The sequence below is a fragment of the Saccopteryx leptura genome, chromosome 1, assembly GCF_036850995.1.
Source record: "Saccopteryx leptura isolate mSacLep1 chromosome 1, mSacLep1_pri_phased_curated, whole genome shotgun sequence".
NCBI classification, from domain to species: Eukaryota; Metazoa; Chordata; class Mammalia; order Chiroptera; family Emballonuridae; genus Saccopteryx; species Saccopteryx leptura.
In genome coordinates, this window is record NC_089503.1 from 302650513 (window position 1) to 302673626 (window position 23114).

General features: G+C 48.3%; 1 protein-coding gene across 4 annotated transcripts in view; it reads right to left on the reverse strand.

The window, feature by feature from the left end:
• The window catches only part of ANO2 (anoctamin 2), a 345301-nt gene that overhangs the window by 52375 nt on the left and 269812 nt on the right, over positions 1 to 23114 (reverse strand). For all 4 annotated transcript variants that reach the window (XM_066357508.1, XM_066357518.1, XM_066357527.1 and 1 more), the window contains 4 exons: positions 20001 to 20196; positions 3003 to 3114; positions 710 to 767; positions 441 to 541 (listed from right to left, as the gene is read on the reverse strand). In XM_066357508.1, coding sequence (XP_066213605.1) covers positions 441 to 541; positions 710 to 767; positions 3003 to 3114; positions 20001 to 20196 — 467 coding nt within the window. The remainder of the gene's footprint in view (positions 1 to 440; positions 542 to 709; positions 768 to 3002; positions 3115 to 20000; positions 20197 to 23114) is intronic.

The following is a 23114-nucleotide window of genomic DNA, read 5'->3' on the forward strand; positions in this document are numbered from 1 at the left end:
ATCCATGTGAAAATCCATTCACAACTACGTATCCTTACCTTCCTAAGATCATATATCCCACACTTACTTAGAGATTCTTCTAAGCAGTTACAGTATGTTTCAAATTTTCATATTCTCTTCTCCACCATATTGAAAATCTCTTCTACTTGTTCACTGGGAGAACAGATAGCATTAAAAATATTGGATAACTTGCAGTCAGAGATACCCAATTCCTAGCTCTACCACTTACTGGTTATGTGTTTAATCTTTTTGAGCCCCAAACATCCCAAATCAGACAACAAACAAGACTTGTGGGAGAAGACCTGCCTTATGGAGTAAGTTATTGGCAAGAGGACAAAGGACTAAATAGCCTAGCTCTCTGAGAAGAGGAGAGGCCATGAAAATCCTGCAGAAAGTCTGGCCTTCAGGAAGGAGAGTAATGAAAAGCATTCATTACATACGGGACGCCGATCTCAAAGATGTTGTTCTGGATCAGCTGCTTCCCCAACATGATGATGCTGAGCTGGATGCAGAGCTCCATGAGGCAGCCCCCGGGAGCACACTGCAGAGAGGAGAACACGAAGGAAGGAGCACTTAGACCAGGTGAGCACGGAGAAGCAAGGGCGTGAATTCAGCCACGGTGCCATGGGGATAAGGATGGGGCTGGGGTGGCGGGTTCCCCTACAAACCACTAGCCAGGCAGGAAACACCAGTGGCTAGCTATACTTACCTCTTCCATGCGGTAACCACTGAACACATAAACGTAGCTGCCAGGTCTGCCCACAAACCTGAAATTGAGAAGGGTGGGAAGAGTTAGGGAAAGAGAAGGTCGGGCTGCTTGAGGGCATGACTTCAGAGGACTAGCCACTGTCCAATGTGCTTCTTGAGAGTACTGGCCAGGGGAGACGGTGTAGGTCACCCAGGGACAGTTTATATGCTGTTATCAGCTAACAATCATCTGTAACAAAGGGTTCACTGCCAGGGGATGATGGGTGAGTCTAGTGTGAGGCTGAGAAGGTCACGAGGAAAGAGAGAGAGAGAGAGAGAGAGAGAGTGTGTATGAGAGAGAGTGTGATAACTTTTGAGCCTGAGTACAGCAGGTTTTGGGTTATCTCTAAGAGTACTGTGTGGACATCGTCTTTTCCCAATTAGTTTCAAGAACTGAGTTCTGACTGTAACTCCTCAGTGAGCGCTTCTGATTCCCCAGGAAATGGAGGGCGAGACAGACTAAAAGTACAAGTGGAGATTCCCAGGAACAGAAAAGAAGAATCTAGACTTCTTACTGAAAACATTCAAAGACACGAAAGAAGCCTCCTTAATTCCTCTACAAAGTAATGCCAGTTTTATTGGGGGATATAAGACTGAGCAGGTGGGGGAAACAGAGGTAAAAGCCAATTGTGGAACTAGACAGGTAATGAGAAGAATTCTACCTATTTGAAATGTCATTCCTGGATCTGCCTGTTAAAAATCCTACTCATCTGTTTAAGGTTCAGGGTAAGCTTTTGGTTTTCTGTGAAGTCTCCTTGTCTCTGTTTATTTTCTACCTCTTATTACAGCCCTTTTTATAGACTGCAATGTGCTGTTGCCATGAGTTCTCTTTCAATATACCACAAATTTATCTAAAGTCAGGAAGGACTCTATTTATTTTTTGCCTAGAATATCATATGTATGCTTTTTGTTACTGATGCTAAATCTAGAGAGAAAACACCAATGAAGTATATCCTTATTCATGTGAAGAGTTTCTCTGCTACTATAATTTCTTAAGAGTCAAGGACAGAGGTCCTGAGAAGGGGTTGTGGTTTAGGCTATAAACACATTTATAAGAAATTATCATATGTGGATGATGGAAGTTCTTGCTCTATGTCTATTTGATGAGCATTTATTTCCAGGGAAGCTTTCCTGCCACAGTTAATACTTACTGGGAAATCGTGCAGGTAGCCAATTGATTTGACCACAAAAATATTTATCAGAAGTGGTTTTACATCCAGACCTATTATATAATAAAGAATTTCACTGGTCTTTGTTGCTGGTTCCTGGAAGGAGCCTCTAAATCCTTGGAATTTCCTGATAGGAGTGTCTTTGCTATTCTTGATTGGCCCTTGGGATTATACCTAAGTTTATGCTAATGAGATCGCTCAGAATGAAGGAGCCCGTGCCAGAAAGGCTAACCATGTGATTAGACAATTGGGGCTTTGAGCCAGCTAATAGCAGCCTCAGCTCAGGGGAGTAGAGAGAGGGACTGGAGATTGAGTTTACTCATATGGCCAATGATTCCATCAATCATACCTACATAATGGAACCCCAACAAAAACTTTGGACCCTAAAGTTTGAACGAGCTTCTTGACTGGCAGTACACATTAATGTGCCAGGAAACTGACATGTCCTGAAAACACAGGAGGTTTGGTTTGTGACCCACCTAGACCTCACCCTATGTGCCTCTCCCTTTGATAGGTTAAATTTGTATCCTTTTGCTATAATAAAGCTGCAATTTTAAGCACAGTACATTTCTGAGTTATGGAATTTGTTCTAGTGAACTATTGAACCTGAGGGGTGAGTGGTTATAAAGGTTAGTTGTCCAAATCATGAGTGGCCTGGGAACCCCATAGCTTGTGGCTAGTATCTGAAGTGAAGACAGTGTTGTGGAAGATTGTGCCCTTAATCTACGAAGTTTGCGCTATCTCTGGGTAGTTAGCATCAGAACTGCATGGAAAACCTAAGAGCCATGGCTGGACATGACATTCTCTCATGCATCATTTTCAAAGTTAGAAAACACAAATTCTTCTAAGACTCACCCTTCAGGGTGCAGAGCCAAACTCCTGTAGAGTTTCCTATTCATCAGGATCTGAAGATGCCAGTACAAACTGATTTAGTGTTAACACCACTGCTTCCTAAACAGCCAGGTAAGGGTGGAGATGGGGAGTGGGGCTGAGGATGTGAACTGACAATGGAGGCAGGCTAACCCCAGTGGAGGACCCGGACTAAGTGACCAACTTCTCTTCCATATATGGCACCAATATACTCACCTCCCCTTGAAAAAGGCCACATAGAAGATGGGCGAGTAGGCATTGACAAACTTTAGCAAGAAAGCTTTCAGTATCAGGCGTTCTTCAAAAGTCTGTTCTGTTTTGGGAACCTCTGAAAGAGAAGAGCAAAGATTGAGAGATTTCTCACCTCTCTGAGTTATGACCCTGTGACACGAGCCACTGTCTCTCAGCTCACCCCTTTAGAGAAACCAAAAAGTTCAGCTCTCTGGCAATAGTACTGAATTCATCTGGGAGGTCCCAAGTGGTGTGCCAGGTTATATGAGGCTAAAAAATAACCAAGGTACATCAGAGCATGACCTTTCTCCTCACACTTCCTCATCTTGTCCACTCAAATAACGGCTTCACACTGCGCTCCTCAAACAGGGGTCTGGGCCAGCAGAACTTCTTCCCACCACTTCAGTTCACCAAGAGAATTAAGCTTTGACCTGTATAATTCCTGCTCCTGTAAGATTTTACTTGAACAAAGTTCCCTAACAAAAAAAAAGGCTTAATTTATTAAATACTGAGCTAGAGTAGAGCCAGTGAAGATGTATCTTGGGCACCATGGCCTTGTTCCTCCTTCATTTTTAGCAGTCAAGCCTTCAACTGTATGTCCCCTGGATAGGCTGAGACATCTTGAGTTCACTACTCAGATGGTGAAGAGTCATCTGATAAGTGAAACAAACACAGTCTAAGACAGATGTCTCAAACTTGGGGGTCATAGTGCCAGTGTATTCTATTGGGTCCAAGCAGAGGAGACAGCTGATGCTCTCAGAAGGACCCTGAGGACCACTGAGAAGAAACCTTGTTGGTGCCTTTGGAAGACTCGAGTACCATGGGGTGCTCCAGTGGGCAGCTGTGTGGAGTGCTTAGTGGGATCTCCACAGACCATGACAAATAGTTTGGCAAAGAAAAGAGATTACAGGGCATTCGTCTAGGGAAGAAGGAAAGCATTGACTCTGTTATCATGTGCACTGAGGAGTACAGCCTGAACATGCGCTGAGCTCAGGGCCAAAGGTCAGGGCCCCGCGGCCTGGGAGTTCTCTGTCCAGATGAGACCAGTGTGTGGACCCGCCTGACGGCCCATCTGACGCACACATAGCTTTTCTAGCAATCATTTAAAAAGTGGAGAAAAGGCCCTGTTCTCTCCCCGAAGTGCTTTTCTCTGACCCATCTTTTTGTGTACAAATCCTTCCCATCCTCTAACATCCAGATCAAATGTTACACATAATCTCCTTCCCAAAGCTTACCCAGATGCCTTCAGCAGGTATCCATCTCCCTCCATAATCTTCTATAATATTTTATATTTCTCTGTATTAATCCATTCCCCATGAAAAAAATCACAATAATAGTAGCTTTCATTGATTGTCTATGTCTTAGTTTGGATCACCCTCTACATCAAGGATTTGGGAATCAGTGGTTGATTTGGGAGATGCTCAGGAAGCTTGGTGAGGGTGTAGGGTGGTGGCACAGCAAAGGGAGGGGAGACAACATGGATGCCTTCATGAACAGGTTAACGCCACAGACAACTGGGACCCAGTTCTACCAGGGACCTTCTAAGAGACCATGCGAAACATAATTAAGAATTATTACACTAATAGTAAGCAAATAAAAGTGAATCCCTCACAATTGAAGGTTACTGCTGGCCTTGACTCCTTGGTACTTCTAGCTTGTCCTATGCATGGGCTGAGCATGCCCCACAACCAGAGAACACCCACAGACAAAGAGCTGCAGGGACGTCCAGGGTGGCCAATGGGATGTGCGTGCTGCCCCAGAGGGTCTGCTGCAGGCACCAGGGGGTGCAGGCACTTGCTATCTCGTCTCATCCTCCCCTGCCTATGTGAGGAAGGTATCATGGCTCACTTTTTTTTCGATGAAGGGAATTGAGGTCCAGAGAGGTTGGAGTCTTGCTCAAGCTCACACAACCAGTAAGTGACAGAGTTAAGATTTGAACTCAGATCTGCCTGCCCCTGAAAATAGTTTTTACTACTCCACACTTTAAAATCAGAATGTTTGACTGATTGTTTACATCACACATCCTCTTTCACCTCCCTGCCCTCCACCCTCAGCCTAACATGATGCAACTAAAAATATCTGTCACTGTTCAGTCCACAGTCATTGATCATCAGCTGTGTGCCAGGCACCATGCCAGGGTGAATGAAGACTTTATCACTTCCTTCAAAGAGCTGCATTTATTAAGGTCACTGTTGAAAGCCTTTTGCAACTGCCAAGTCTCTTCCAGACTTACTCTGTGAGCGACAAGGTATTTTCTCCCTTCTCATCATAGCAGGGACCCTAGGGAGAAGAACACCACATTTCCATGTCTGCTTTCCCACACAGCACAGTGATCCCTGCATTTATTTGCAACCTTAGAATACCAACTGTCTTTTTAAAATTTTATTAAGTGAGGGGGGGGGGAGAAGGCAGAGAGACAGACTTCCACATACACCCAGCAAGCCCCCTATGGGGAGATGTTCTGCCCATCTGGGGTTGTTGCTTTGTTGCTTGGCAACCAAGCTATTTTAGCACCTGAGGCGAGGCCATGGTGCCATCCTCAGCTTCCGGTGCCAACTTGCTCTAATGAGTCATGGCTGTGGGAGGGAAGGCGAGAGAGAGAGAGAGAGAGAGAGAGAGAGAGAGAGAAAGAGAGAGAGAAGGGGGAGGGGTGGAGAAGCAGATAGTCACTTCTCCTGTGTGCCCTGATCAGGAATCAAACCCAGGACTTTCACACACCAGGCCAATACTACCACTGAGCCAACTGGCTGGGACCGAACACCAACTGCCTTGATATTAGGAGGTGATACCCAACAGTACCAGCAGTGGTCTAAGCACAAGCCTCTGCTAAGTAGACTGTCACAGGCAGACACGAGCCCTTGAAGACCACGTGCAGAAGGGGACTTTAGAATGGGTAAGTTTAGAGACCCCATAGTATGACTATCACAAGTGTAATCCTGCCTTGATTTCTCCCTTTAGCTGAAAGGGCCTGGGAAAATGAGAGTTACTCACTTGTTTTAGTCCCCCCTGAGTCCTGAGAAACATGGTGTCACTCCTGCAAACCCAGCAACACTGAAAACTGGTCCACTCTACAAGCTCCCCTTCATCCTGATGCCCCCTTCAGTTCACTTATGTTAGTGAACAGTCCTAGAGCCCTGGCAGGCCATGTGAGTCTATAGAGCATACTGTCACTCTATCTGTGGCTCAACTATGTGTTAAAGGGAGAGATCATTTGCTTTTTTGGTTTAACTACAGACATGCTGTAGGAGCAGATTTTAGCATCAGACATATATGAGTTCAAATATAGGATGTAATTAGAGTAATGAAATTATAGAAAAAGGAACACAACACCTGCTTCACAGGGTTGCCCTGATGACATGAAGGGAATCTTTATAAAAGCACTCAGCCTAGTGCTTGCCACAAGGTAGACCTCAATAAATATAGCTCCTATTGACATCGTCATCATCATCTTCATCATCCAGGTCTAACAGCCCTGCTTTTGACAGCACAGTTGGTCATCTGTGGCCAGTTGTTATGCATGTGTCTAGTACCTTGAGGTTCTGGGTCATTTCCATGTTGACTTCTGATCACTTTCTATCAGTCAGTGGTGAGCATGGCTGGTAGGTGACCCTGCTGATACACAGCTGGGAATGTTGAATCAACTCAGTCCCTGTCTCTACCACCCCTAAAGAACCACAGCCCAAACTTCCTGAGGTCCTCCAGGCAGGCTTGAAAATAGCATGGCCTGCCAGGGAATCTGGAGACACTGTCATAATTCTGTAGGAGACGAAGTCACATGAGTCTACTGTGATAGCCCTCTGCTGAGAGGCAGCTTTGTGGTTCTCCCCGCCATGCCATGCCTGGACAGACACAGCACAACCTCACAAGGTGGAAGTCCTGCCCAGCGCTGCACCGCCTCACCCAAGAAGCATTTGGATAAAGATTTGCACTCACCATTGATGGTCAACACTGCCACTTCCATTAATTCTTTAGTTTACATATGTTAGCAAAGCCCCTCAGATCTTCAACCTCTCAGCCCTTTGCCCTCCCTGCTACAAATCCTGCCCAACAAAGAAGGCAGTGCCTCCCTGTTGATTGATACTTATCAGGTCCTCCCTGGGTCAAGACCCATGTGCACATCTTCAGCCTGATTGTTATTCTCCCTGACTAAAGGAAACAATGCCAAGGCCCTGCAGAAATGCCTGCCATCAATTTCTAGGGTCACTGTTAGTTTTAAGATCTCACACTCTGAACCTCCATGTGGCTGTTAACCTAATCCCTTTCCCCATACTGCCCCACCCTACCCTCACCATGGCCAGTTTAGATGGCCTTTTTACAGTGAGCATGGTCATATCTGTTGCCAGATGTACTCTATTGTGCACACTTATTGAACGAATAATTGGAACAGTGAAAAACTCTTGTCATTTACTAAAAATTTCCTATCACATTCCAAGGAGGACAAATCCTAAGGAGGGGCCTTTGTCTGCTGAGCAGAATAATGCATATGAAGACACAAGAGAGGGGCAGTCAACAGAGAGTTACATTTCCCTACATGAGATACCAGGTGGGGGTGTTGGAGTTAGATGCAGGACCCACAAAAGCCTACAGCCAGTGCAATGGGAGGCGGCAGGGCAGAGAAAGACATGAGGGGGTTGCCACCAAAGAAGGAATGTAAGTGACAGGCTGAGGGATGGGTGGTGTGGAGATGTCTGGTGGAAATTTTCATTAACTTCTACTGTACAATTTATAGTGTGACTTCCTCATTCGCCTCCCCATGAAATCTTCAGTAAAGACTTGTTAAACCTGCTTTCCTTACCAGTGTTTAAAGAATTCTGGATTTGTTCTTGGGGGAGGGATGTGCCCAAGGACTGAGCTGTACTTCAGGACGGGCACTGGGGTGTGAACAGAGACTGCCTGTGGTGGCCTGTTGTAGAAATTGAAGAGAGGGAAAAGAGAAAGAGACACAAAGTAATAGAGACAGAGGACACAGACATAAAGAAAGGAGAGAAGGAGGGGAAAAAGGAGGAGAGAAGAGGGAAGAGGGAAGGATGGAGAGCAGGGGAAGGAAGGAGGGAAGGAAAGAAGGATAGAAGGAAGGAAGGGAGGGAAGAGTAGAGAGAGAGAAAGGGAGGAAGGGAGGGAAGGAGGGAGGGAGGGAAGGAGGGAGGGAGGGAGAAAAACTTTCAATAGGAGTTTGAGCCCCTGCCACTGTGCCTGAGGAAGCAAATTCAATAGTACCTTAACTGCATCTCCAACCATCTCTAGCTTTTTAAAATTTTTATTTTTTTCCTTTTTTAGTGAATGTATTAGGGTGACATTGGTTAACAAAATTCTCTATATTTCAGGTGCACAATTCCACAATGCAACATCTGTGCACTGAAGTGTGTGCTCATAACCCACATCAAGTCTCCTCCCTGTTAACACCACTTCTCCCCCTCCACCCTCCTCCACCTGTCCCATCCCTTCTCACTTATCAATATCCTATGGATGAGAAAATTAAAAGCAATGTCACCCAAAAATAAGTAATCAGGTCTGAGGAGCTGAAAACTTGGAAGATCTATAAACGTGGCCAGGAGGGTTTGAGGATGCAGAATAGAGAGGCACGTGTCTTTGATTTTCTTCTAGAATCTCCTTTGAACTCGCTGTGCTCAGCTCTCCCAACCCTGCAGGAATTTCCTCCAGGGTCTCTGGAAAGAGAATCCGGTCTTTTCTGAGCTCTTCACTCCAGCTGGAAATGAACGGCTCCCTCCCTCCATCCTGATAAATCATGGGCCGAGTTATTATTTATTAGTTTTATTTTTAAAACAGCCTTTGCCTATGCTTTTAGGGCCATGAGCCACCATAAATAATGGGCATTTCTAATCAACAATCCAAATCCTCTTGATAGGCCACTAAATCATCTGGGTGTCCCCACCTCAGAGAAGCCCTGTGGCCATGTCCTGTGTTTTACTGGGGAAGAAGGCCCCACTGGGAACACTCAAGGGAAGGAGAAAATTGGGGGGCAGGGGGACATCAAAGCCCTGGAGCTCCAGTTGGATTTTGGAATCCTGTAGTAGCCAAAGGAAGGAAGCTCGCCTGCCTATGACAGAGATTATGTGACCGAAGAAATGGAACAAGTTTTTGCCGAGTCCACGTGGGGCGGTATGATGTCTCCAAGACAAGTAGAGCGATCTCCAATCAGGCCACTGAGGGGGAGCCCCTCACAAGACCCAAACCCTGGAAGTGATTTGCTATAGGGATATGAACGAGAGTCCACACAGAGAGAGTGTGAGCAGGCAGAGGCAACCCCTCTCCTGAAATCCCACAGTCCCCAGAAAGCCACCCCAGGCTGATGAGAGGCCGTCTGAGGGTTTCTCCTGCTCCGCACCTGTAGAAACTTGCATCAGGAGGCAGACTCCATCCAGGACCAGAAAAGACAATCAGTCAGAATTCCTGTGCAGAGTCATCACCTACCCCCTTTCTTTTCAGTGTTAAATCTCTAGGGCACTGTGTCATGAAAAAAATATGGCTACAAATGACCCAGCTGCAAACTGCCTTGGAAAATAATTAGTATGAAAGCCCGTGTTAGTCCCAGGGGTCCAACTCAGGACTCACAGTCCCCAGAGCACCATTCTAATCAGGGAAGCAGAACGGCCAGTAGGGGATGCCAGTTGCAGAATCTGAAGTTTGGAAAAGCAGGTCCTCCTAACTGATGTCCCCAACAACACAGCCAGGAGTTGCACAGTGATGGCAACAAGATAAAATGAGATGTCCAAGTGTGTATTTCAAGTAGCATCAGCCCCGGCACTACTGGGCAGAAGGACAGAGAGCCTGAACCTGTGTGGCTGAGTCAGAGAGCAAAGGCGCCTGCCCCTCCTCACCCTGCCTCTCCCCCAGGGCAGCTCCAGCTTCTGCAAACAGCAGTGTTTCTGACAGCCCAACCATCTGGCCTTCCCTCCATGCGTGAGAGTGTGTGTGTGGGGGTGGGGGGGGGCGGATCGGAGTGTCTCAGCCTCCTGTGTGATGTTGTTGCCCTGTTAGTGCCATGGGGAGGGAACCACCCTAGGAGAAGCCAGCCAGCTGGGCAATCCGACAGCCAGGGCAGTGCCTGCGGGAGCGGGGAGCTCAGGACTGGAGGTGAAGGATGGGTGCCCCTGAGATACTCCGGAGCCCTAGAGAGTCTTTTAGCACAAGGGTTCCCCCCTCCCTTACAGTCAGGAAGACGGCTGTTGCCCCAGATAAAGGGGTATGAGACCTAAAGTTGTCTAGCAGCCTAGCCCAAGGTGACAGCACCCCAGAAGCATCTCATTTTAAGGAAAAATGATACTAAATAGAAAGAAGGCACCAGGCAAGGGAAGGATGAGAGGAAGAGAAAGAGGGAGGGAGGGAGGGAGGGAGGGAGGGAGGGAGAGAGAGAGAGAGAGAGAGAGAGAGAGAGAGAGAGAGAGAGAGAGAAAGAGTTGTTACGGACCCATCATGAAAACCCTCCACACACAGCGCCCCTGGGCACCAGGCACTGCCCGAGCGCTTTACCTGGATTCCCCCATTAGATCGTCACAGCTGCCCTATGAGGGTTTTCTCCCTGTGGCAGTTACAGGAGTGGGGAGAGAACAGGTAATGTGCCCAGTTTGTGACCCCAGACACTTCCACGACACCAGTGGGTCACCTCACAAATGCACACACTGGCGTGGAAGCCAAGCCCCAGTGAGTAGGAAGGAAGCTGTTCCTCCTCAGTCCACCTCTCATGTCTTCCCAGGGGAAGATGACCTAGAGGAAATGTTTTCACCTTTTCCGCTATCTATTTTTATTCAACAAACATTTATTAGGTGACTATTATGTGTCAGGCATGGGGCACGGAGGATACAGCAGTGAGCCAAACCAATAAGGCCCCTGATGTGCAGAACTCAGAGTCTAGAAGAAGGAGGTAGACAAACAACACCATTCCAGAAATCAATGAATATTAAAGGAGATGAGAGGAAGAGAAGAAAAAGATGACAGGGAGAATGTTCAGTCACAGCAGTCAGATGAGGCCCCTGAGGTGGTGACCTCTCAGCAGAAACCAGAAGGATAAGGAGAAGCCAGCACGGAGGAGCTGGGGAGGATTCAAAGGGTGGCAGCAGCCAGGGCAAAGGCTGGCGGACCTAAGGATCTACAAGGAATACACAGGTCTAAGTGACTGGAGCATTCTGAGCAAGGAGAAAGTATTATATGGTGGAATTGGGAGGAAGCCAGGGGCTCGTTAATGGGGCTCTGCAGGCCACAGAAAGAACGTCAGATTCATCAGAAAGACAATGGGAAGTCACCTTAGGGTTTTTGCACAGGGGAGAAGTACGGTGACATTAAATTTTAAAAGGACCACAGAAAATGAACTATGTATGTGTGGTAGGAGATGGGAAGGAGACAGAAGTGAAAGCAGAAAGACAACTAGAAGGTTGTAGTTGTCGAGGTAAGAGATGGCCAATATCAGAGTCAACTTGTGCAAAGCGACCAGATCTGGGATATGTCTGAGGTGGGATAGTCAATATTTAACAGACTGGATTCTAAGGGTGAAAATGAAAGAGAGATCCTGGATGATGCTTGAGTTTTGATAGGAATATTTGAGTGGTTGGCAGTGCTGTTTCCTGAGATAGGAAGAATGATAAAAAGTAACAGGCTTGGAGGGAAAATTAAGAGCTCAAAGTTGAACACATCAAGTCCTTGGACTTCTGTGTTTTTGTCCTCCCTAAGTTCTATACCAAGGTGGGTAGAACACGTGTGATTAAGAATCTCCCCCCCCACCATCAAGTACCTGGCCAGCTTTGAGAAATCAGACCTTAAGCAAGAGTGGAGGCCAGGCCTCAGAGTGGAGGTTGGACTAGTGACTTCCTAAGTCCTTCCTGCCTCTGGTCTTCTGTGTTCTACAGTACAATCAATGAGGCTGTGACAGAACGAGGAAGGTCCTGGGCTGGAAGTCAGAAGAACTTTCTGTCCCACTGTCCCAAGGTAAGTGACTTACTTTGCTGAGCCTCACCACCCTAATTCCTAAAATGTCACCTTTCTGAAACATCTGCTGTGAAGACCAAGGGGAAAAATGTCTGGGAAGCACCAGGCGTAGTACAAGGTCTCAGACATTGGCAAAGTGTGGCAAAGCACTCCATTAGACATTGATTTGTATACTTGTTTCTTCTCATTGGTGAGAGAGATGCTAGGAAATTCCCTGAGAATTCCTGATGGCGCCCTCTTAGAAGGTCAGGGGTGAGCACTTTGGCATCACTTTGGGGTGGTGTGGTCCCTGGAGTTGCTAAGGGTCACTTTCCTTGGAGAGAAGTGAAATGGGGCATCGTGAGATCTGTGTTTTGAAAGTTTAGGAAGACAAGTGGTATGCTTGTAGGGTGGATTTCCAGGGAGAGAAGAGAGTCCTTCATTCTAGGTCTCTGTGATAGGTGACACCATGGATGTGGGGGAAGAGGTGTTTATGTGCCCTGAGAGCAGGAGACCATGATGGCTGCAGATGTGCAACTGAGCTTACTCTGCAGGAGAGGACCATCCTTCCTTGGAGAGCCCAAGACCTGCCATAGGGAGGGGCCATCCCAGCAGTGGTCCAGGCCAATGAGACAGGGCCAGCATCCATCAGCAATGCTTTCCCAGACCATTTAGAATTTCCTGAGGAACAAGGACAGCTATGTACAGTGTATCTGTAAAGTCATGGTGCACTTTTGACCAGTCACAACAAAATCTGCACCAAATAAAAAAGGAAAACCCTCCCAGTTTCTGTAGGATGATGTGGCAGCATGTGCGCATGTGCAAATGATGACGTAACACTGTGTATAAAGCGGAGCAGCCCATGGCCATGCCAGTCGAGATGTGGACGGTACAGAGGAAAGTTCAGTGTGTTCTGTGGCTCACTAAATTCGAATACGTGACCAAAGTACAACGTGAATATCGGTGCGTTTATAACGAAGTGCCACTACATAGGAATAACATTACTCGGTGGGATAAGCAGTTGAAGGAAACCGGCAGTTTGGTGGAGAAACCCCGTTCTGGTAGGCCATCAGTCAGTGATGAGTCTGTACAGGCTATACGGGATAGCTACCTAAGGAGCCCTAAAAAATCTGTGTGTGAGCCCACATTGAACTGCACTGAATAGGTATGAAACTGGGAGAGTTTTCCTTTTATTTGGTACAGATTTCACATTTCTATCATCTTTTGTTGCTTTCCTGTGACCAGTCAAAAGTGCACCATGACTTTACGGACACACTGTATTACCAGGCAGTAGATTGTCATGGTCTGAGCAAGGACACCAAGGCCAGACTCACCACCTATGAGCCATATGACCTTGGACCTGTTACTTACCTCTCTGTGCCTCAGTCTTCTCATCTTTAAAATGGGAGTGTTAAGACTACCTACACTGCTGAGGCTGTTTCAAAGATTAAATATACTGATATACATAGAGTTCTTAGCACAGTGCTTTGCACAGGGTGTACTCACGTACACCACTATTAACCATGGGCCTTGGTCAAGTTTCTAAACCTCTTCAGGCTTCTCGAGAGTAAAATGCAAGATGACCAATTTCCAGCACTATGGCAAAAATGATGTACCTGGTATATCCCTGGGTTCTGACCAAAGGAGGGAGCTGCTGTGGTCTGAATGCTTATGTCCCGTCATAATCCATGTTGAAAACCTAATGTCCAATGTGATGTTATTAGAAAGTGGGGCCTTTAGGAGGTGCTTACTCATGAGGGTGGAGTCCTCGTGAATGAGATTAGTGCCCTTGTAAAAGAGGTTCCAGAAAGACCCCTAGCCCCTTCCTCTATGTGAGGACCCAATGAGACATCTGCAACCTAGAAGAGGGTCTTCACCCAACCCTGCTGACATCCTGATCTCAGACTACCAGCCTCCAGAGCTGTGAAAAACAAAATTCTGTGATTTATAACCTGTGAATCTGTGGTATTGTATTGTAGTAGCCCAAACAAACGGGACGGAAGCACATCTTGAGCTGATCTGCTTAGTGACTCTGGTTGCCTGGCCTCCCGTGATGCCCTGTTCTATTGGCCTGGATGCCTGTGGTCCTGAGGTCCTGCCCGGTTCTTGCTTGTTTCCTACCCCAGGAACCAGATCACTTCCCTATAACTACCACGTGTGACCCCTTCAGAAATGAACAGATCACTGGGGATGAAGAAGGTCTCGTCCTCCTCATTCATTGGGGTTCACATAAACCTCAATTACTTGCCGAACCAGGTTACACATTTAGTACAGTGAGCCTTGGTCAACCAGACCCTAAAGCTTCGTTCATTTCCCCAGCAACCCATTCCAGCACTGCAGGCTTCAGCTCGGTCCCTGCACCACCCATGCCGTGCAGTCTCTGAATGACAGCATGTCTTATACCCGAGCCCGTGCATATTGCCATTTCGGCAGCCAGGGAGACAATGACTGTCTTTATTCATCACTTCTGAGTTCATCACTCTTAAGGCATTTAACAAATTCTGTCTTTTGTCATACTGTTTGTGGCAAGAATGCACCCCAGATAAGCTTGACACCCAGGCCTCCTGAGGGATGTGCCTACCAAAGCAAAGTGGGGTCCATCACCCTGCCCTCTGGGAAACACTGGGGAGCTTTCGGGGGGTCATTTACACCAGCTGTTTGCACCTGGTGAGCAGGGCTTGCATTCACAGCCTCCTCATCAATCAGGAGCTCTGAGGCAGGAAGCCAGACGCATATTAAACCCAGCGTGAGAATGGCAAAGGAAGCCCCTAAGCCTGGCAGCGTCCTTATTCCATTGGGTGGCATTACCCACAGCTTAGTGTCCTCATGGAGGGCTGGGGGACTTGGAAACCACACCTTTGCCTTCAGGTATGCTGGCCATCTCCTGTAGCCATCTCCATCAGTGTGCAGGCTCTCTGCCATTAAAAAATAATTCAAATTTCTTGATATCTTTGTCGCCCCTTTCAGTCACTGCCCCATTGTCACAACTCTGCATTTGCCTTATTTATCTCAATATTTCCTCAAATCCTTTTGTCATCAGGCAAAGCTGAAAAAAATGAATATATAAATGCTCAAGGTAGCCTCTGCTAAAGCTCACAGGATGCCTACCTAGCCCATGGGCATGTCTTTCAAATGCATGAATGAAAAGAGATGATTTCATCAGTCATTTCATCTGCAACCTTTGCTTCATGCTAAGACTACCATGAGGCAGGCACTGTGTGGAAGACCGCAGGGCGAGGCAGAGGAGTCATGCTGCAGGACTCGGGAGCCCGGCAGCAGCACGTGGCAGAGGCCTTTCAAGTCCACAGACTATCCACTCACATCCACGTGTTTCCCAAAGTCTCCCTAATTAGGCCGGTTCTTGCCAGTGCGCGGTGAGCGGAGTGATGGATGACACTTCCAGATTGAAGTGGTTCACAGCCTCTGTGTGACCCCCCGCAGCTCTCTCTTTCCCTGACATTGTGTCCATGTGGCCTCCATCAGTCTGGGTCCTTACACGTCTGTGTGAAGCGGAGACCCTGGCCCGTCACAGTAGACATGTGCTGTGAGCATGAACAAATAAACAACCTCACATTATGCAACTGAGATCTTGAGATGAATTTATTATCCTAGCACAGCCCCGTCTACTCTATACTGGGGAACACACACACACACACATACAAGACCAACACCAGGTAGTGTGTGATCAGCTCCAGTGAGCAGAGTCAATAGTACCCTCCGTGCTGACTCCCAACCTGCTGGTTTCTAAGCCACCCAGTCTGTGGTATTGCATCCCGACTGCTTTTGCCTTTGCTGTTGCTTCTTCTCCTTTTTTTTTTTTACCGGTACAGAGAGAGAGAGTCAGAGAGAGCGATAGAAAGGGACAGACAGACAGGAACAGAGAGAGATGAGAAGCATCAATTATCAGTTTTTTGTTGCAACACCTTAGTTGTTCATTGATTGCTTTCTCATATGTGCCTTGACCGTGGGCCTTCAGCAGACTGAGTAACCCCCTTGCTCGAGCCAGCGACCTTGGGCTCAAGCTGGTGAACCTTGCTCAAACCAGATGAGCCCATGCTCAAGCTGGCGACCTCGGGGTCTCAAACCTGGGTCCTCCACATCCCAGTCTGATGCTCTATCCACTGCGCCACTGCCTGGTCAGGCTGCTGTTGCTTCTTGCTAGAAGTCCTCCCTGCAGATCTCTGTGTGACAGGTTCCCTCCCGTTGATCGGGTCTCATTTATATTGCTCCCACTCTGAGAGGCCTTTCCCGAGCACCTGAGCTGAAGTGCACAACCCTAACCACTATCACAGCTCCATGTGCAACTTTCTCACCGTCCACGAAATGTTCTTGTCTACTCTCCATCTTTCCCGCATGCCAGTGTAAACACAAAGAGAGCAGTGACTGTGTCTTTCTTGTTTATAGCTGTGTTTCCAGAGCTGGCCTGGCATGGAGTAGGCACTCCATCAACGTCCGAGGGTGAACAAGCGGAGGAATGCGCTGTGGCCTGGGAGTTCAGACGTTAGTGGGGGAAGCCTTACTGAGGGCTGAGTGCCCAGGGAAGGATTCATGGGGAGGCAGGCCTGAGAGGTCCTGTAAAGAGACGGTCACCAGGGGCTGTTAACAGCAGGGACAGCAGCCTGAGCGAGGCACAAGGGTGGGAACGCACAGGCAGGTGGTCTGGGCGACTGTGACTTGAGTGGGTCGGCTGGGGTGGAGGAGGACACTGGGAAGAAGGTGGTTGAGAACCTAGAGTGATAGTTTATAGCTGACTGACTTAAGGGCAAAAGGAAGCTCTCTGCAGGGGCTGATGGTAGGGATGCCCTAAACCCACCGTTTGAGAGAGGCTAACTGGGTGGAGATTTCCCAGGCAGAGAGAGACCCATGGAAAAGAGGCTAAACAGTCCAGACAGAGGTGATAAGCTGTGGACAGGAAGGAGGAAAATGATAAAGGAAGGGTCAATGAAACTTGGTCTAGGGAAGTTTCCTCTTTGCTCAGTGCCACACGGCAGGGGGTGGGAAGGAGAGGGAGCAGATCTAGAAGCCGCGGGTGCTTCCCACTGGACTCCCGAATCAGTGGTCCTCCCACCGCAAAGCAGCCCCTCTCTGGGCCCGGGGACGCCCCGTCTACGACAGACAAGAGCCACAACCCAGGATGACGCCTGCATGGGTTCCTGAGTGGAGACCTAGTCCACCACTTCAATCCAGACAGTGAGAAAGTTACACACAAATAGCACAGGACACCTGCATTTCAGAGGTAGAATCTGAGTTTGAACCTTCATACAACGAGGAAATAACGCTTCCTCTGCTGGCCACACATAGTTTTTGTGAAGATGAGATGGGATATAGAACATTTTTCTAGCTTAAAAACAATTTATGAGTGTTGCTATCACAAAGAACAAAATATATTTGCTAGAATTTCATCTCCCTTTCAGTGCACAGACCCTCCTACAGAGAGATGGGCACTGGGTGAGCAGCCTAGAGGGGCCTGAGCCTGCAGGGTGAGAGGGGACTGTTAGCAGCAGGGGGTATATACACATGGTATGGAAACGGTTCTCTGGCCCAGTGCAAAGGGAATCTGCCCAGCCTTGCACATGGGAGGTGCTCACTAAACACTCACTAATGAGTTTTTTATTGTCAACCACTCCATTTAATGTTCTGTCTTGACCACTCTCCAGCTCTGTGTTAGAAAAGTGAAATAACATAATGCAAATGGACAGCAAGAATACATTGCTCCTTCCCTGTTCCTCCCTTCCCTAATTCCTGCCCACATACTCAGTCATCTCCTTTACATTAGGTCTTCAGGCCTCTCTCCTCCGGCATCGTATGTATATCCCTGCCCAAGTAATTCTGCAAACATGCAGCTCCCATCACATCACGCCCTTCAAAAAGTCCTCGGGGGTGTTGGGAGCTATGAAGTCAGGAGCTGTTGAGGTGACATTTCTTTCCACTGCTGGTGTTTCTCCCAGGCGGAAGGAGAGTGATCATTTGTGACGTCCTGCTGTGTCTCCCCCACTTCACTCATTTCTCCCCTTGGGTGACAGGAGGAAGACAGCTTATCTCAGCGGTCAGTCTGGAAGGTGACACTGGCACCTACCCACTCCTCCGCCCTTCCTGTGGGGAGCAAAGGACCCGCTGGAAGCAGGTGTTCTCCTGTGCCCCGCCCCATGTCCAAGGACTTGCAGGGCTGCCCTTTCCACTGCTGCCCACTGCTGGGAGGGTACATCTGCCTGGAATCCAGTATTAGGAAGCCCACGTGGCTCTCCTGCGAAGACGCTTCCTCCAATGTAGCCTTTTTCAGCTGTAAAGGTGACATCCCTGTTTTTGTCTATATCTGTCTTTCCTCTGTTTCTCAGCGGATGCAGGACTCAGGCTGGGATGATGGGCACTTTTCATTAGATGCCCCTTCAAACTCCTGCAAACACTTTTCCATTGTCTATGAAAATAAGCAGAGTCCTCAGCTTGGCATCTGAGGTTTTACACACACACAGAAAGGACTCATCAAACAAAAATAATAATAATAATAAAATAAATAAATAAAAAAGGACTCATCAACTTTCTGGGCCTAGTTTCTGACTATGCTGTTCCCTGGACCAGACCTCAGAGAAACCACCACTCTGGGCTCCTCTGGAATCCTGGAAACGTTTCGTGTTCCCTCTCTTCCACATGCTACCCTCGGGAGACTCCTTCAGCCCCCCACATTAGGCCCAGCGAAATTCTACCCACCTACCCATCCGATAAGCCCAGGCATATGCCCCTTTCCCTGGGAGCCTTTTGTGACCCTGAGGGACCCAATCTCCCTCTTCCGTGCCAGAGTTTTCGTTCTGTTTCCTCTGCCAGGAACCTCTCCTCCTGCCCACTCCGCCCTCCCCCTGCATGTGCCTGATCTGACCACCACTTATCTCTGAGCTCTCCGCGGGATGCCTCTGCCTCCGAAGCCCCCCTGAGCCCTCAGGAGTGTCGGATGGTCCTCCTAAGTGCTTCCATAGAACCCTCTATACCGCTAGATACATGAAAGTAAAACGCTCTGCCTACTTGTATCAACAAGTTTATGAAGGAACATAGACAACGCTTACAATTACGCACAGGCCTAAAGAGAGCAGAATTGCCACTCTGGATGGCAAATTGCCTCGACCCACATAGAAGCCAAAGGGAAATGCTCATCGTGAATACAGGTCTCACCGGGGCAAGGCACTGAATGAGTAACTGGAATTAGCGAAGCCTTTCCGGAATTCTCTGTTCCCCCGGGGAAGGCTCCCTAGAAGAGGGGGTCATCCTATCAAGTGTCTAGCTTCTAACTGGTCAGTGAATTAAAGACATCGTATCATTAATTCAACTTCTCGGGAGATTAATAAGCGGCCGAGACTCCTAGTTCCGGGATTTAACGAGCGAACGGGGTGCACCCAGGCCACCCAGAATAAATCTGACGAGGAAGGGGTCTCGGCACTCCACCTCCCCCATCTAATAAGCACAAATGCCAGAAAGTGGTGTTCAGGCAACAGCAGGTTGCAGCTCAAATGACACGTCTGAATATTGAGGCCACTGCATTTTTCTCACTGGCTTGAAGCTTGGGAAGTCTGATATGCCTCTTTGAAGTCTGCTCAGTGCACAGGGAATGTGTGGATTTTCTGGGGCCTCTGACAATATGGGGAGAGATAAGACCTTCTTGGGCTCAAGTATCAAGAGGCTTTTTCAACCTTATAAACACTGCTGGGAAAGTGAGGAGAGCTGAAACGCTGAGATTTTTTAACAGGAAGTGTTGAACCTGTCTTGCTTCTGAGTTAGGCTACAAAGAACAGACGCAAGGATTATTCTTAGGGGACGGTGAGGCAAGCCCCTGGGCAGGGGAGAGATTGATGGAAATTGTGCAGGAAGGATTTCTGCCTGAGGGGAGGCCCTTGGTCAGCCCTAAGAGCACATAACCACTGTACTTCCTCATTTCTCCAATCAAAATGCACTGGACAAAGAATCTCGTCCCCATTCCTTTTCTCACGTCGGGTCATCACCACCACAATCCTCACGCACATTGAACTGACCGTGTTCAAGGGGGGCTAGGGTGAACCCGTGATGTGGCTGGCACAGTACCGATTTGGGTGAGCCACTTGGCCACAGCGCCGTAGATCTCATCCAGGATGAGGATGACCACGAGGTTGATGATGACCGCTGTCGCTGTCACTGTCACCCGGACATTGGAGCGTGTGTCCTTGTTGAGAGACAGAGCTGCTGCAGTTGTGATACGATAGACAATGACCGCAAAGACTATCGAGAAGGTCAGGGCGATCTGGAGAGTAAAAACAGGGAGTGTCACGCACCCGCAGACAATTACTGAGCACCTACGGTTTGCTCACCCGATAATATTATTTGCTACGTCAGGTATTATTAATGGGGAGTCCACTGGCAGGCAAAAGGGAACTGCAAACCCTCCAAATGCTCGTGCAAATTCCAAGGATAGGTGCAGTTTTCAGGAGAGAGTGTTTCCCATTTTTAGCACACACAAAGAGCTAAGAGTAGAAACGCTGGGTGCGACGGTGTGTAAGATACACACAATGTGAGTTCTTTCGTTAGGGAGCTTTTGATCTAATATGGAGAGATGGATTCCTAGTAAACCATAGTCAGTCATACCTGAGAGTGTATCAAGTACTAGATGAAGAATGCAGTTGTTAAAGGGACTGAGAGTACAGAGGAGCCTGCAGCTCCGAGAGCTCAGGGAGTGGTCTGCGGGGCAGTGCGGTTTAAACTGGGTCTCAGTGAAAGGAAATGAGACGTGGCAGGTGTCTGACTGAGAGGGGCTGAGTGGGAGCCTGAGCGGTGGGTGCAGGAAGGCTGACCAAAGGAGAAGAAAGGAAGAGAAAACAGGACTGAGAGTTTTACAGTCTCAGTCCTCAGGGTGAACAAAATATCACCCTACATTTCACTACCAGGCAGTTTGAAATGGAGGACTGTTCTGGCCAGATAGCTCTGTTGGTTAGTGTCGTCCCAAAGCACAGAGGTTACTGATTTGATTCCTGGTCAGGGCACATACAGGAACAGAACAATGCTCCTTCCTCTCCCCCCCCCTCTCTCTTTCTCTCTCTCTCCCTTCCTCTCTCTAAAATCAATAAATTGAAAAAAAGAAGAAAAAAAGAAACAGTATTCAGATTTCTCAGTTGGTGCTGAAATCTCTCACTGCTGTGTTTAAAAGGAAAGTTTAGCAGCTTCTTGACCTCGAAGGGTCCTCCCATCTCCTTTTTCTACAATTTAAGAATAAGAAGGCGTCTCCCAGGCCACTCCCTCTCCTCTGCCATCACAGCCCAGGAAGGGCCATTCCCTGTCGCAGGTCTATCTGGAGAAGGAAGGGCCCTGAGTTAGCCTCTTAGATGGGAGCAGAAGGGAGAAAGGGAGCAGCCAGGTGTTCAACCTGCTCAGGGAAAGATACTCATTTGTATCAGTCAAGTGAAGTCTTTCTTAAAATTCTTTTTGCAAAGGAGGCTGTATGGGTCATATTTCTTCTTGGGGCAGGGGCTGGTGAGGTGGGCGCTGGCTGTGGAGGGCTAAAGAGAAACATGGGGAGAGAAGAGAGCAGGTAAAAAGGTTCCCTCTGCAATAAACAAACTGCACATGCTCTCCCCGAAAAGGGGGCTCAGGCTTGGCAGTGCTTTGCAAGCTGTGTGAATGACACTCCGGTGGGCTGCGAATGGGGAATGGGTTGCAGATGTGCCTGAGGTATGGATGTCTGCAGATCTCTGGAGGTACCCGGATGGGCTGAGGCCCGGGGTGTGCTGGTGGCAGCCTCAGCTGTCTACCCCCGTGGGCGTTATAATGATTAGTGTTTGCCCTGTGGGCCACTGCATGAAAAGAACCCTTCCTTAAGGAAGAGAGCACAGCAGTACTCTCTGGGTAGAAAGAGGGTGTACATGTGTGCATGTGTGTGCGCTCACACATGTGTATGTCCAGGCAGAGGAGAGGTGAGGTGGGAGAACCACTCTGTGGGAGGCCCCTCTTCTGATGCTGGGTTGGGCTGGAGCAGCAGGAACCCCAGCCTCCAGGATGAGGGTGGACCGACGACCATGGAAGTGGAAAACCTGGACATGACATCACCGCGCTCCAACGGTGTAGACACTTTTACTCCCTGTTCCTCTGGGATTGTCACTGCCAGACAGTTGGGGCCTGGAAAACGTGGTGTGAGATTCTTTTTCCCCCAAATCACTTTTGCAGTGAAGGCCCATGATGAGAGTGATGATGACGCAGGGACGACCAGGGCATCGAAGTGTGTGCGTGCTTGTGTTTGTGTGTGCATACGTGCATGCGTGCGTGTGCGCAGGCGTGTGTGTGTGTGTGTGTGCGCGCGTGTGTGTGCGTGTGTGTGTGCGTGTGTGTGTGTGTTTGGGGTTGAGTTTGGGGAAATGACTGGGGGAAAAACAATGGCAAAAGCAACCCTCACTTTGGAGTCCTTGAGGTGGTACATGGAAAATGAGTGGGCAGGAGACCAGTGTCTGTCTTCCTTCTCCAAGAGGCCCAGGTGCTAAACCGGGGCAGGAAGAATGCTCTTCCTGGTTACACACAGTGTGATCCCTGGGACCTGCTCCATCAGCTGAGAGCTTGCTAAACATGCAGAATCTCAAGCACAATTCCAGACCTGCTAACTCAATATGCTCTTTAACAAGATGACTATGCTAGTTCTAGGGGCACTGTTCTCCCACTTGGGAAATCCCCTCTTCCCACCCTGCCTACCTCCCCAGCCCTGCCGCTAACACGGCCCTCCCCAACCCTCTCAGGCTATTCTTTGCGACCTAACAGCTCTGGTCTTGATTTTCCATCCCATTATAGAAATCAGGTTCTGAACCTCTCCTCCGGTGTCTCCTACAAGCAAACCACTGTGCTGGATGTATCTCATGTTTGTGATCAGTCTCCCCCAAAGAGGCCAAAAGCAGGGAGTGGTCTTGTGTGCCATTCACAGAGGTGCCTCAGGTGTGGAACCTGTCTGGTACAGATGTGCTGATCCCCTGTACATGGTCATGTTATCATGTGCCCTGTAGCTTTTGGCATCTTCCTAATTAACTTATTTTCTCACTCAGTCATTCATAAAAGATGTCTTGAGAACCAACTACCATATTTCCCCATGTATAAGACGTACTTTTTTTCAAAATATTTGAAGTCTAAAAACTGGGTGCGTCTTATACAGTCAGTGGTTGTAGATTTTTTTACTTGCATTTCCCGCTT